This window comes from Physeter macrocephalus, chromosome 7 (genome assembly GCF_002837175.3).
Source record: "Physeter macrocephalus isolate SW-GA chromosome 7, ASM283717v5, whole genome shotgun sequence".
Lineage (NCBI taxonomy): Eukaryota > Metazoa > Chordata > Mammalia > Artiodactyla > Physeteridae > Physeter > Physeter macrocephalus.
Genome location: NC_041220.1, coordinates 153,063,068 through 153,074,530, shown reverse-complemented (window position 1 = coordinate 153,074,530; position 11,463 = coordinate 153,063,068). Strand labels below are relative to the sequence as shown.

The 11,463-nt window shown below is 52.1% G+C and overlaps 1 protein-coding gene across 1 annotated transcript in view; it reads right to left on the bottom strand.

Moving 5' to 3' along the window:
* Positions 1–11,463, bottom strand: part of TBL1X (transducin beta like 1 X-linked) — a 241,535-nt gene that overhangs the window by 21,610 nt on the left and 208,462 nt on the right. The window contains exons 5-6 of the mRNA XM_055086310.1: positions 3,192–3,337; positions 2–141 (exon numbers count right to left, since the gene is read on the bottom strand). Of these exons, the coding sequence (XP_054942285.1) occupies positions 2–141; positions 3,192–3,337 (286 nt within the window). The remainder of the gene's footprint in view (position 1; positions 142–3,191; positions 3,338–11,463) is intronic.

The following is an 11,463-nucleotide window of genomic DNA, read 5'->3' as shown; positions in this document are numbered from 1 at the left end:
CGCCGCCGGGGCCGCCACGCTGGCCTGCTGCTGCGCCAGCTTCTCCCGGAAGGCCTGCTGCCGCGTCTGCACCACGTCGGGCATCACCGCGTCTATCAGGGACAGCGACTCTATGGGGCGGCCGTCAAACACCGTGCCGTCCTGCGGACAGAGCCAGGCACACACATCAGCTCCCAGCGAGAGGGTGCGCGTCGGGGACAGACAGGCAGGCCCCGCGGGGCCGCCGAGGAGGCCGCGCCGGACCGGGCGTCCTGAGCCGGGGGAAGGGATCACAGAGTGGGCAGGCGGGTAGGGGCCGGCAGGAGGGAGCGTCCGTGGAGGGCCCGGCGTGCCGGCTGCTGCCAGAGGGCACCCAGCACTCGGTAAACACCAACCTGAATCCCGATACTTCCCGTCATGACAACAGGGCTACCCCTGGCGCACTGGGCCTCAACAGGGGGGTGATTTTACCCCCTCGGGGGACACGTGGTCAAGTCTGGGGGCACTGCTGGTTGTCACGACGGTGGAGGTGCTCCTGGCATCTAGTGGGTGGAGACCAGGGACGCAGCTCCACACCCCACAGGGCCCAGGACGGCCCCGTAGCGAGGAATGATCTGGCCCCCAAGTGTCAAGAGCGCCGAGGGTGGGAAACCCCGCCCAGGCGCTCTGAGAAGCGTGGAACCACTCCCCTTTGACGCGACAGGCGGATCCAATCAGACATCCTTGCACCACTCACGATCTGATTCCTAACGCGTCTGTCCGTCTGATGTGACAAAACACACACACACCTGCTACCACTTGAAATGACTTCCTGGGATCAGGGCGCAGACTAACACAGCCATGATATTCTAACAACAGCACTGTTTAGTTACAATTCCTATTTTCCGAACTTCCTTTGAGTCTCTGGCCTCCACAGATAATGAAAACATTTCCATACACACTTAGCAACACAGGAGAGAGTTCTCTCCTTAGAAAGGACTCCAAATATTAGTCACATGAAACTCAGAGCCTCTCAGGGTGCCTGCTGGATGTGCAAACACGTTTTGGCCTGTTTTCTCATAAATTAGGGAGAACTGAAGGACCTAAGTTTCAGCCACACAGTGTGTGAATGAAACATCACCCCAGCTGACTACAGGTTACTATACGATATTTGAAAATAAGGGAAACAATACAAAATAATACAGAACATGGGGAAAAGCAGCCGGTCACCTCATCAGCTTCGCGGGCTCCGGCCACAGAGGGGCCAGCGCTGACCAACCGGTCAGCCGGCTTCTACGTCACCTTCCTTCTTCGTATATTCAAGCCCCAAATGGACGATGATTTTGCAGAAGGTTGTAACTGCCCAGGGTGACAAAAAAACCTTCTAGTTTAAGCTCTAAAAGCACACTGTCTCACTTTTAACTACCCGAAACCTAAGTGACAAATGAGACGACCTTTCGTTCTCCTCTGGACACACTGGACTTTGAATTGCCAAGGGAGAGAAGGTATGGGGGCTTCTCCGCAGATGAAAGACGTGGAAACTGGGGCGGGGGGGCGGGAAATCCAATCCCACTCAGCATCACACAATCTGAGAGCTGGCGGGGCCTCTGGGGTCCCGTAACCCTATCCCCGCACTTGTCTGTTTTGTGGAAAGAGAGACGCGACGGGGCCTCAAGTTGCTGGTGGAAGACCCCAGGCACCCAGGGTAAGACGAGGGAAGAGGGAGTCCCCTCTTTCTTGCCCCTTGTCAGGCAAGAAAGAGCACAGGGTAGGCAGACACTCAGGTGTTTTCAAGGATGTGGGGTTTTGGAAAACAGCAGAGGAATACACGTGACAGAACACAAGCTACATTCCTTCTGTCGTTTTAAAAGCTGAAGAGAAAGTGGAGTTAAATGCTACGCCTAAGACAGGCTTGTACGGGTGAGAGCAGTTCAGAGGGAGAGGGGATGGAGGAAGCTGGAAGGGTTCAGGAAGACGGGCCCGAGGGTGGTGGGACCTGGGACACCTGGTGGAAAAGAGGGGCATGTGGGCATCCAGCTGTGCAGGATGGACCGTGACAGAAGGCGGGAAGTTGGGGCAGGGCAGCGTACCAGGCCGAGGTGGGAGAAACGAGGGCAGAGAGAAGGGGAAAGGGCGGGAAGTGCGGTGAAAGTAAGAGGGGCGCAGACCGAGGTGCAAGGGAGGCCTCGGACATCACAGGAGGGAGGCCCCGGGCACCTTCACAGGACGATCCCAAGAGCGAGACAGGACAGGGGAGAGGGGCACTGTTTTCAACCAAAAGAGCCCTTTAAAAATTGGTATGAAGTTGGCCCAAGTACTCACTGTGCCCCAGCCTATGAAGAGGGAGGGGACCCCGTGCCCCAATCTGTAAAGAGGGAGGGGACACCGTGCCCCAATCTGTAAAGAGGGAGGGGTCACAAACAAACTGGAGTGACTTAGATTTATAATTGCGGATACAACTGCCCCCTTCCCCTGCAGCTCTTCAATGAGTAACAAAACCATCCCTTGGAATCCTCTCAAACATAACAGGCCTCCTCTATCCTCCGTGGTCTCTGGCTGTGCCCTCTGTCGGGTTCACACGAAACACAGATTCCAGGCAAATGTTTCCCAGGATCCCTCTCTTCAACTGAACTGCTCAAAATATCCCAGCGGGGAGGGCGTTTTCTGTGCACGTGCAAGGCCCACACCTGTCCTGAAGTACCCCTGACCCTTGAACAACACAGGTCTGACCTGGGAAGGTCCACTATACGTGGATTTTTTTCTTCAACACATCTACTACTACGTTTACCATCCGCGGTTGGTAGAATCCGCGGATGTGGAATCTGCGGATACAGGAGGGCCAACTGTGGGACCTGAGCGCTACGGATTTTGGTACCTGCGGCAGGTCGTGAAACCAATCCCCGGGGCGTACCCGGGGATGACCGCATAAAGCAGCTGCAGATCCGCTGCGTGTTTTTCCCATCTGGCCACGTAGCGTGACATCAGTCAACAGCTGGCGATCTGCGCACGGATATGGAAAAGAACACAACCACCTACAGGGCCCCGGAAGACTGCTCCTTGGGTACAACAGGAGCGCCATCCCCCGGTGAAGAAAGTATTTACCGCAAAGAGAGAAGGAACCCTAACTGACTGTGAGAGACGGTGGGGAACCGCGTGCTAAGGTGACGCGTCTTCCCAGCGCGCGCAGGCTCCGGGGTCTGCGCGGCTTGGGCCCGCCCCGGGGGTGCACGTACCTCGTTGATGCTGATCTCGGCCTCCACATACTGCAGGCCCTTCTGCAGGATGGAGATGAGGGCGGCCGGCGGCACTAGAGTCCCATTGATGTTGGACTGGCTTATGTGGCTCTCGATACCGAATGTGAACGCCGAGTGGGAAAAACCTGCAGCGAGACAGGGAGGCCGGCGTTCCGTGAAGGCTGGACCGAGGGCGGAAGGCACAGACACTGAGACCTCAAAGGCGGCACTGCCGATGTCAGACGCGCTTAATAGCAGAAGGGACGTGGCCGTAGGAAGCCCGGCCTCTGATGTGGGGTGTCGTGGGCAGGATCCGGCAGACAGAGGGAGAGATGCGGACCAAGGCAGGCCTCTGCCTGCAGGGGACGGGAAAACAGCCGTAAAGGTAGAGCCCTTTCCGCGTTACTAAAAGCGAAACGGGCCCCTGTCTGCCCGGGTTGAAGGTTTCTGTTACAGAAATCAGACTCCAGGGCTCTCTGCCTGGGTTTGCAGGGCTCCTCCCAGAAGTTCATGCTTATGTCTGCCTGCGCCCTCCTTGCGGCGCTCACGGCAAACGAAACCTCACCACCAACTGTCCGAAGAAAAGGAAGGTGGTCTGGACTCAGTGGTGTGGCCTCGGGTCATTTTACCGAAAAACTGGGCGATCCCCTTGGCTAAGAGGTGCTGGGTTCCCCCATTCCTCCCCTAGCACCCCTCACCAAGTGCCTGCCTCTGCAGGAAGCCGCTGACAACACCGGGCAAGTGAGAGGTGCTGGCAGATACGGGGTGGAGGGAGCTGCTTGGATGAAAACGCTGGGAGAAAAGTCAGGACGGGGACGGCAGGTAGCAAACAATACCTCTTTCAATAAAGGAGGGCCCAGGGCAAGGCAAGGCAGGAGGAGCTGGGGGTCCGTGGGGGACGGGGGTGCGGGTCCGAGGCACAGGTTGCCTTCTGCTCTGTCAGACCCTCACCTGCGTGGGTCCCGGGCAGCCCGCTCCCAAGGTGTCTCCGCCATGAGCGCCTTCCCATCACCCCTGGCCCATCCTACGTGCTGGCGGGCGGCGGGCGGGGGTCCCCCTGCCTCTCGAGCCACACTCACGCTCATCAGCCCAGCGGGCGCCCCCGTCCTCCCTCAGAGCCAACAGCCGCGGTGCTGCTGCCTTTCCTTTACCAAAACACAACCTGCCTTGGCAATAAACAAAACGCTCAGCAGATGGGCAGGTTCCCTCACGCGAGAAGAGCTCTGTCTGCATCTGCGTCCCTTCCTCTCTCCACTCCCTCCGCCTCACCCCACCTCCTGCTCATGGCCTCGTTATGAAGACTATATAAAATAGGCACTTGATACTTATTTCAAGAGTAGTATTGTAGCTGCTATGTTTTTTTTTTTTTTTTTTGGCGGTACGCGGGCCTCTCACCGTTGTGGCCTCTCCCGTTGCGGAGCACAGGCTCCGGACGCGCAGGCCCAGCGGCCACGGCCCACGGGCCCAGCCGCTCCGCGGCACGTGGGATCCTCCCGGACCGGGGCACGAACCCGCGCCCCCTGCATCGGCAGGCGGATTCTCAACCACTGCGCCACCAGGGAAGCCCTGTAGCTGCTATTAACTTGTATTTCTTTATACACTGTAACCCCCTAAATTAGACTGTGCAGGAGAGCAGCTCGGAGGCTCTCCCCGGCACAGCACAGGAGAGCAGCTCGGAGGCTCTCCCCGCACAGGGTCCCTACGCTCCTAGTCTCTGAAGGACATGGACCAACGCCCTCTGCAGTCAGCCTCCCCTTCTCCCTCTAGCTTGTTTTCTCTCCCTCTATCCTCCGTTCCCCTACCCACTCCTGCCAGAACAGAACCATCCACCCCTGTGTTAACCAATGACTCTGTCCCCCCCGATTCTCTGCCACCCTGTGGACACTCTTAATCTCCAAGCTTTTACCACTCATTTTCCGGCAAGGGGTAGACTAGAAAAATCTGAGGTCAACGGATGGAGCAGGACCGAGCGGGTTCCTGGCCGGACCCCCCATCGCATGCGCTCATCCCTATATACTCCGGGCCACAATGGCTTCTCTCTCGTAAGAATTCTTCCTGGGTGACAGCCCCGCCCCACCTGGCTCCTACCATCTCTTCCATTCGTGTCTCCACCAGCTGATGGGACAGGACACTGGACTGAGAGCCATTTGTTATCCTCCTGGTATCTTCACAAAGTCTAGTGCAGGACTACGCCCGCCATGGTAGTAACGAAATAACACCCGCCAGCCCTTACACGGTACGCACTCTCAGTCAGGCACTGCTCCAAGGACTTCCTCCTAGTTCCGTAACCCTCTGCAGTCATTCCCTCGTTCTCTTTTCTCCCTTTTACGGATCGGGTCCTGAGATCTCCCGAGGGTAACTGACAGACCCCGGTCGGTCACTAGGTCCAAACTCAGGCAGCAGGACACCAATCGCAGCCCACCACCAAACTCCACCTAGAAACTTCTACAGTGTTCCACCAGAGCACAGCTTGGACTGTGACCAGGGCTCCCGACAAATACATCTCAGTGACTGATGGAGCAGCCGTGGGAGAAAAGTCAAGCTTTTGGTGTACACCTTAGTCCATTCCAGCTGCTGTAACAGAACACCACACACTGGGTGTGTGTCAGCAGCAGACATTTCTCTCTCACAGTTCCGGAGGCTGAAGTCCAAGATCAAGGTACTGGCAAATTCAGTGTCTGGTGAGAGCCCACTTCCTGGTCCACAGATGACGTCTCTTCCCTGTAACCTCACAAGGTGGAAGGAGCAAGAGAGCTCCCTGCGGCCTCTTAGAAGGGAACCAATCCCGTTCACGAGGGCCCCATCCTCATGACCTAATCACCTCCTAAAGGCTCTGCCTCCAGATATCACACTGGGGATTATGCTTCAGCGTATGTATTTTTGTGTGTGTGTGTGTGTGTGTGTGTGTGTGTTCAGAAGGGAAATACAAAATTCAGCCTACAGAAGTATTATTTCATTCATCTACTCACCCACTCATTTATTCCCTCAAGTAACACAGAGCCATAGAAATGCTACGTTTTTAACTTCTGAATTTTATTTTACTGATTTTTGAATACAGCAGGTTCTTATTAGTTATCCATTTTATACATATTAGTGTATACATGTCAGTCCCAATCTCCCAATTCATCACACCACCACCCCTGCCACTTTCCCCCCTTGAGGTCCGTACCTTTGTTCTCTACATCTGTGTCTCTATTTCTGCCCTGCAAACCGGTTCCTCTGTAACATTTTTCTAGGTTCCACATATATGTGTTAATAATATATGATACTTGTCAGAAATGCTACTTAAGTCACATGAAACACAGCAGATTCTGACTACCTTACCACCTTTAATCAAACCTGGGCACTTTGTATCCATTACCTCAATCTTCACAGCAGCTGTTTAGACTTGGTGTTTCTGGTTTACACATGAGAAGGAGAAACAAGATAACCTGTCCGAGGTCCATACATGTGATGAGAGGCTGAACCAGAATTTCAGCTCTAGACTACGCGACTCCAAGAGTCACCTTTTCTAACCTTACTTACTCTAAGACCCACAGGCACAGGAACCAAAATTCTTAAATCCTCCCGGCGGATGCCAAGCCCATTCCCAGCTGGACCACCAGAGGCTCTGGATCAGCAGCAGCCACAGATACAGCGCAGGCAACTTGTAAAGAACCGGGTGCAAACCCACCTCTAAGCCAAGACTTGAATATGTCCTTGACTGCTCTCTTTATCTGGGTTGGCTCTATAGTTTGGTTGCATAGCTTGCTCATCTCTCCGCGTGACGCTGCTCTTCCAAGTAGATTCCATTTCTAGAACATGTCGATGTCGATACTCAGCGAAGGACTGCTGAACGAAGGGGAAGAGGAGCAGTGAAGACGAATGGCGGGTGGTGGGAGTCTGAGGCTTCTGCAAAGAGGAGGGCTGAAAGCCATCTGCTAGAAGGAATGTCCCCCCACTAAAGCAAAATGGGGATAAAGCTCGATAAGGGGAACCATGACCTTCAACACTTGGGTCCGCTATTGGAGATGACAGTAAATCATGACTGGAAACTAGGTTACCTTCAAACCCTTGCCGTAAGGTTCCATGTCACTGCTGCAAAGAGTCCTCCTATTTGTTTAAATTTACATTAGCTGCGTTTCTTTGGACAGATCTGTGTGTGGCCTCCAAATCAATGGTTGCTTCCAGTCCATTTGTTTTTAAGACTTTCTTCTTGATTTCTGGCCAACCAGATTTCATCAAGGCAAGTGGGAGGGCCAGGCAGACAAAGAGTCAGGAGTCCTGGTTTCCGTCCTCGCTCAGCCACACAGGGGCTGAGTGTCTGGGCCAGGCCACTTCATGGGGCTGGGCCTCCATTTCCTTTACTGCCATACGGGGCTAAGGAGTACCTCAAGGAGCTGAAGGGAGAATCAGAGGCAGGAGCAGCAGGTACACAGACACTTTTTCTTTTTTTTTTTCTCTTTTTTTTTTTTTTTTTTTTACTCTCAACCGCTGCGCCACCAGGGAAGCCCAGACACTTTTTCTATTTTAAATTTATTGTATTGAAGTGTAGCTGATTTACCATGTTGTGTGAATTTCTGCTGTACAGCAAAGTGGTTCCGTTATACATATACACATTCTTTTTCTTATTCTTTCCCATTATGGTTTATCACAAGATTTTTTTTTTTTTTTTTGCGTGGTACGCGGGCCTCTCACCGTCGTGGCCTCTCCCGTCGCGGAGCACAGGCTCCGGACGCGCAGGCTCAGCGGCCACGGCTCACGGGCCCAGCCGCTCTGCGGCGCGTGGGATCCTCCCGGACCGGGGCGCGAACCCGCGTCCCCTGCATCGGCAGGCGGACTCCCAGCCACTGCGCCACCAGGGAAGCCCTATCACAAGATTTTTTTTAAAAAAATTTTATTGAAGGATAATTGACTTACAATGTTGTGTTCATTTCTTCTGTACAGCAAAGTGACTCAGTTATACATATGTATATTCTTTTCCATTATGATCTGTCACAGAACATTAAATATAGTTCCCTGTACTATACCTTGTTGTTTATCCATTCTATATATAATAGTTTGCATCTGCTAATCCCAAACTCCCACTCCATCCCTTCCCCGCCCTCCCCCTTGGCAACCACAAGTCTGTTCTCTAGGTCTGTGAGTCTGTTTCTGTTTTGTAGACAGAGTGTCTGACTTACTTCGCTTAGTATGAGCATCTCCTTGGCAACCACAAGTCTGTTCTCTAGGTCTGTGAGTCTGTTTCTGTTTTGTAGACAGAGTGTCTGACTTACTTCGCTTAGTATGAGCATCTCTAGGTCCATCCATGTTGCTGCAAATGGCATTACTTCACTCTTTTTTATGGCTGGGTAGTAAGCAATCCATTTGTATATACGTACCACATCTTCTTCAGCCCTATAAGTGATATCCTATGGTATTGGTCTTTCTCTGTCTGCCTTACTTCGCTTAGTATGAGCATCTCTAGGTCCATCCATGTTGCTGCAAATGGCATTACTTCACTCTTTTTTATGGCTGGGTAGTAAGCAATCCATTTGTATATACGTACCACATCTTCTTCAGCCCATTCATCTGTCGATGGACATTTACGTTGTTTCCACAGATGCTTTTTCATCTAGATAGAAGACCATGAACTCGTGGAAACATCCCTTTTCCACGTTGCCTTGTCCATGCAATGAGACAACTGATGTTGCTAGGGTACTTCCCGGTTCTGGAACTCATTCGCCGTGGAACAGGGGGATGTCCTCAGCCTCTGTCAGGGAGGCCTGCTTGAGCGCTTCCTCTTCGGTCACGGTTGCTGCCCTTGTGCCAAGGTGCCGTGTAATGCGCCACCCTGGAAGACGGGCATCTGCAGGAAGGATGCCCCCGTGTTGGGGGTGGCCAGCCTCCGTATGCCACCACGAGTGCCCCACCCCTCCCAGCGAGACTCCAGGGCTAACGAGCGTATCCATTTTCAGTCCGCCAGTGCTAAGACTTCTGTGCCTTATGCCTCTTCGGCTTTCCCCCAGCTTTCAATGCATCCCTTCCTCTCCTCAACAAGACACCGGGAGGAACAGAGAACAGGATGTCAGTGACAGAGATGGAAACGCTCAGAACGGGCTCAGTGGCAGGTGTGGAAGTTGACAGAAAGGGGCAGGATACGGAGCCTGGTGGCGCCTTGATGAAAGCTTCCTGGGACGGCTCAGCGTGAGCGTCCCTGGTGTCCGCTGCTCGGGCAGCCTGGAGCGGTCACTGAAGCCCGCAGACGTGATCCCCGATGAATCTCTCCTCGGGAAGGTTTCCCAAGTGTGGCATGACTGACATTTGGGCCAAACCGTTCTTTGTTGGGCCGGGGGGGCGGGGGAAGGGGCGCTGCCCTGCGCACCGTAGGACGTGTAGCAGCATCCCTGGCCTCTACACGGTAGATTTTTTTTTTTTCGGCTGCACCGTGCCGCTTGCAGGATCTTAGCTCCCCAACCCGGGGGTGAACCTGGGGCCATGGAGGTGAAAGCGCCGAGTCCTGACCACTGGACCGCCAGGGAAGCGAGTCCCTCTACACACTCGATGTTATCGGCAGCAAGCCTCCTCCCAGACATGACAACCCAAAAGGTCTGCAGATACTGCCTAACTGACCCCAACCATGGCAGAGACAACCACTGACCCAGAGGAAGCACCCCCCCCCCACCCCCCGACAAGGACACAATCCACAGGTCTAGTCTACTCACACTTGTGCTGCATTTATAAACACCATGGGATGGGTGGGCTGCTGCCATTGAAAAGCCAGTCACAGAATTCAGATAACACACACAGTAATGGGGGATGACCAGATGAAGTGAAGCTATTTCCGAGGAGAAAAAAGGGTATCATCGTGATAAACTCGGAAAGGTTTAAAACAAGCACTACGTTTTTTTTATAAAGCTCAGTAAGACCTTCAAGAGTAACTAACCTGAAAAGATACACGCGCCCCGATGCTCACTACGGCACCATTCACAATAGCCAAGGCGTGGAAGCGAGCAAAATGTCCATCAGTAGATGAACGGAGAAAGAAGATGTGGTGTACACACAGTGAGACACTACTCAGCCGTAAAAACTGAAATAATGCCATCTGTAGCAACATGGATGGCCCTAGAGATTATCATACTAAGTGAAGTAAATCAGACAGAGACTAATAACATATGATACCACTTATAAGTGGAATCTAAAAAAAACAGTACAAATGAACTTATTTGCAAAACAGAAAGAGACTCACAGACATAGAAAACAAATTTACGGTTACCAAAGGGGAAGATGGGGAGGGCTAAATGAGGAGTATGCGATTAACAGATACATACTACTATACATAAAAGAGATAACCAACAAGGATTTACTGTATGGCACAGGGAACTATAGTCAATGTCTTGTAATAAATTATAATGGAATCGAATTTTTAAAAAGAATATAGATATACACATATCTATATAGATATATATACATATCTGTACACATATCAAATCACTTGGCTGTATACCCGAAATGAACACAATATTGTAAATCAACTATACTTCAATAAAAAACAATAAACTAAAAAAAAAAAAAAAGATCTTGAAGAGTAAAATCCTTCCCATTTAGGGTGAAAGGTGCTACCATCTCATGAGAGAGGAAAACAGCAGGTGCATGAAGGTGCTTCATCCAACTAGGCAATAAAGACATATTTAAAACAAACTAAGTACATGCTTTGTTTCTTGCAAAACCACTAAACCATACCCCTTTCACAAATGGCTTCACAAACCATTCGAGCTGTGCAGTGAACCATCCTGCCCCATTAACGCTGGCCTGATTCATCAGCAAAACCTGCCAAATGATCACTCACGGCCCTTAGAAACACTGCTTATTCGGCAGAGAAAAGCAGACATGTAACACTTAGGCATCTGTGCCACTGGTTCTGCATCTTCAGCTGGAACAAACACCAAGGGCGCCAATCTGAGGCACTAAAACGCAGAATCTTTATGAAGCACTTAATGGACTTCATACTTGGAACACTGACAGCTCTCCAAGGCCAATGGACACGATATGAAAATTATCTAGATCAGGGAGAGGCAAGCTGAGGCCCACGCTGCCTGTGCTTGGAAATAAAGTTTTACTGGAACAGAGCCATGCGCCTGAGCTGATATACTGCCTACGGCTCCTTTCACACTACGATGGCAGAGCTGAGTAGCTGCAGCAGAGCTGGTATGGCCAACAAAGCCAGAGATATTTACTATCTACTCCTTTATAGGAAAAGTGTGCCAACTTGATTACTATATATAGATAGATATACACATACACACACACACAC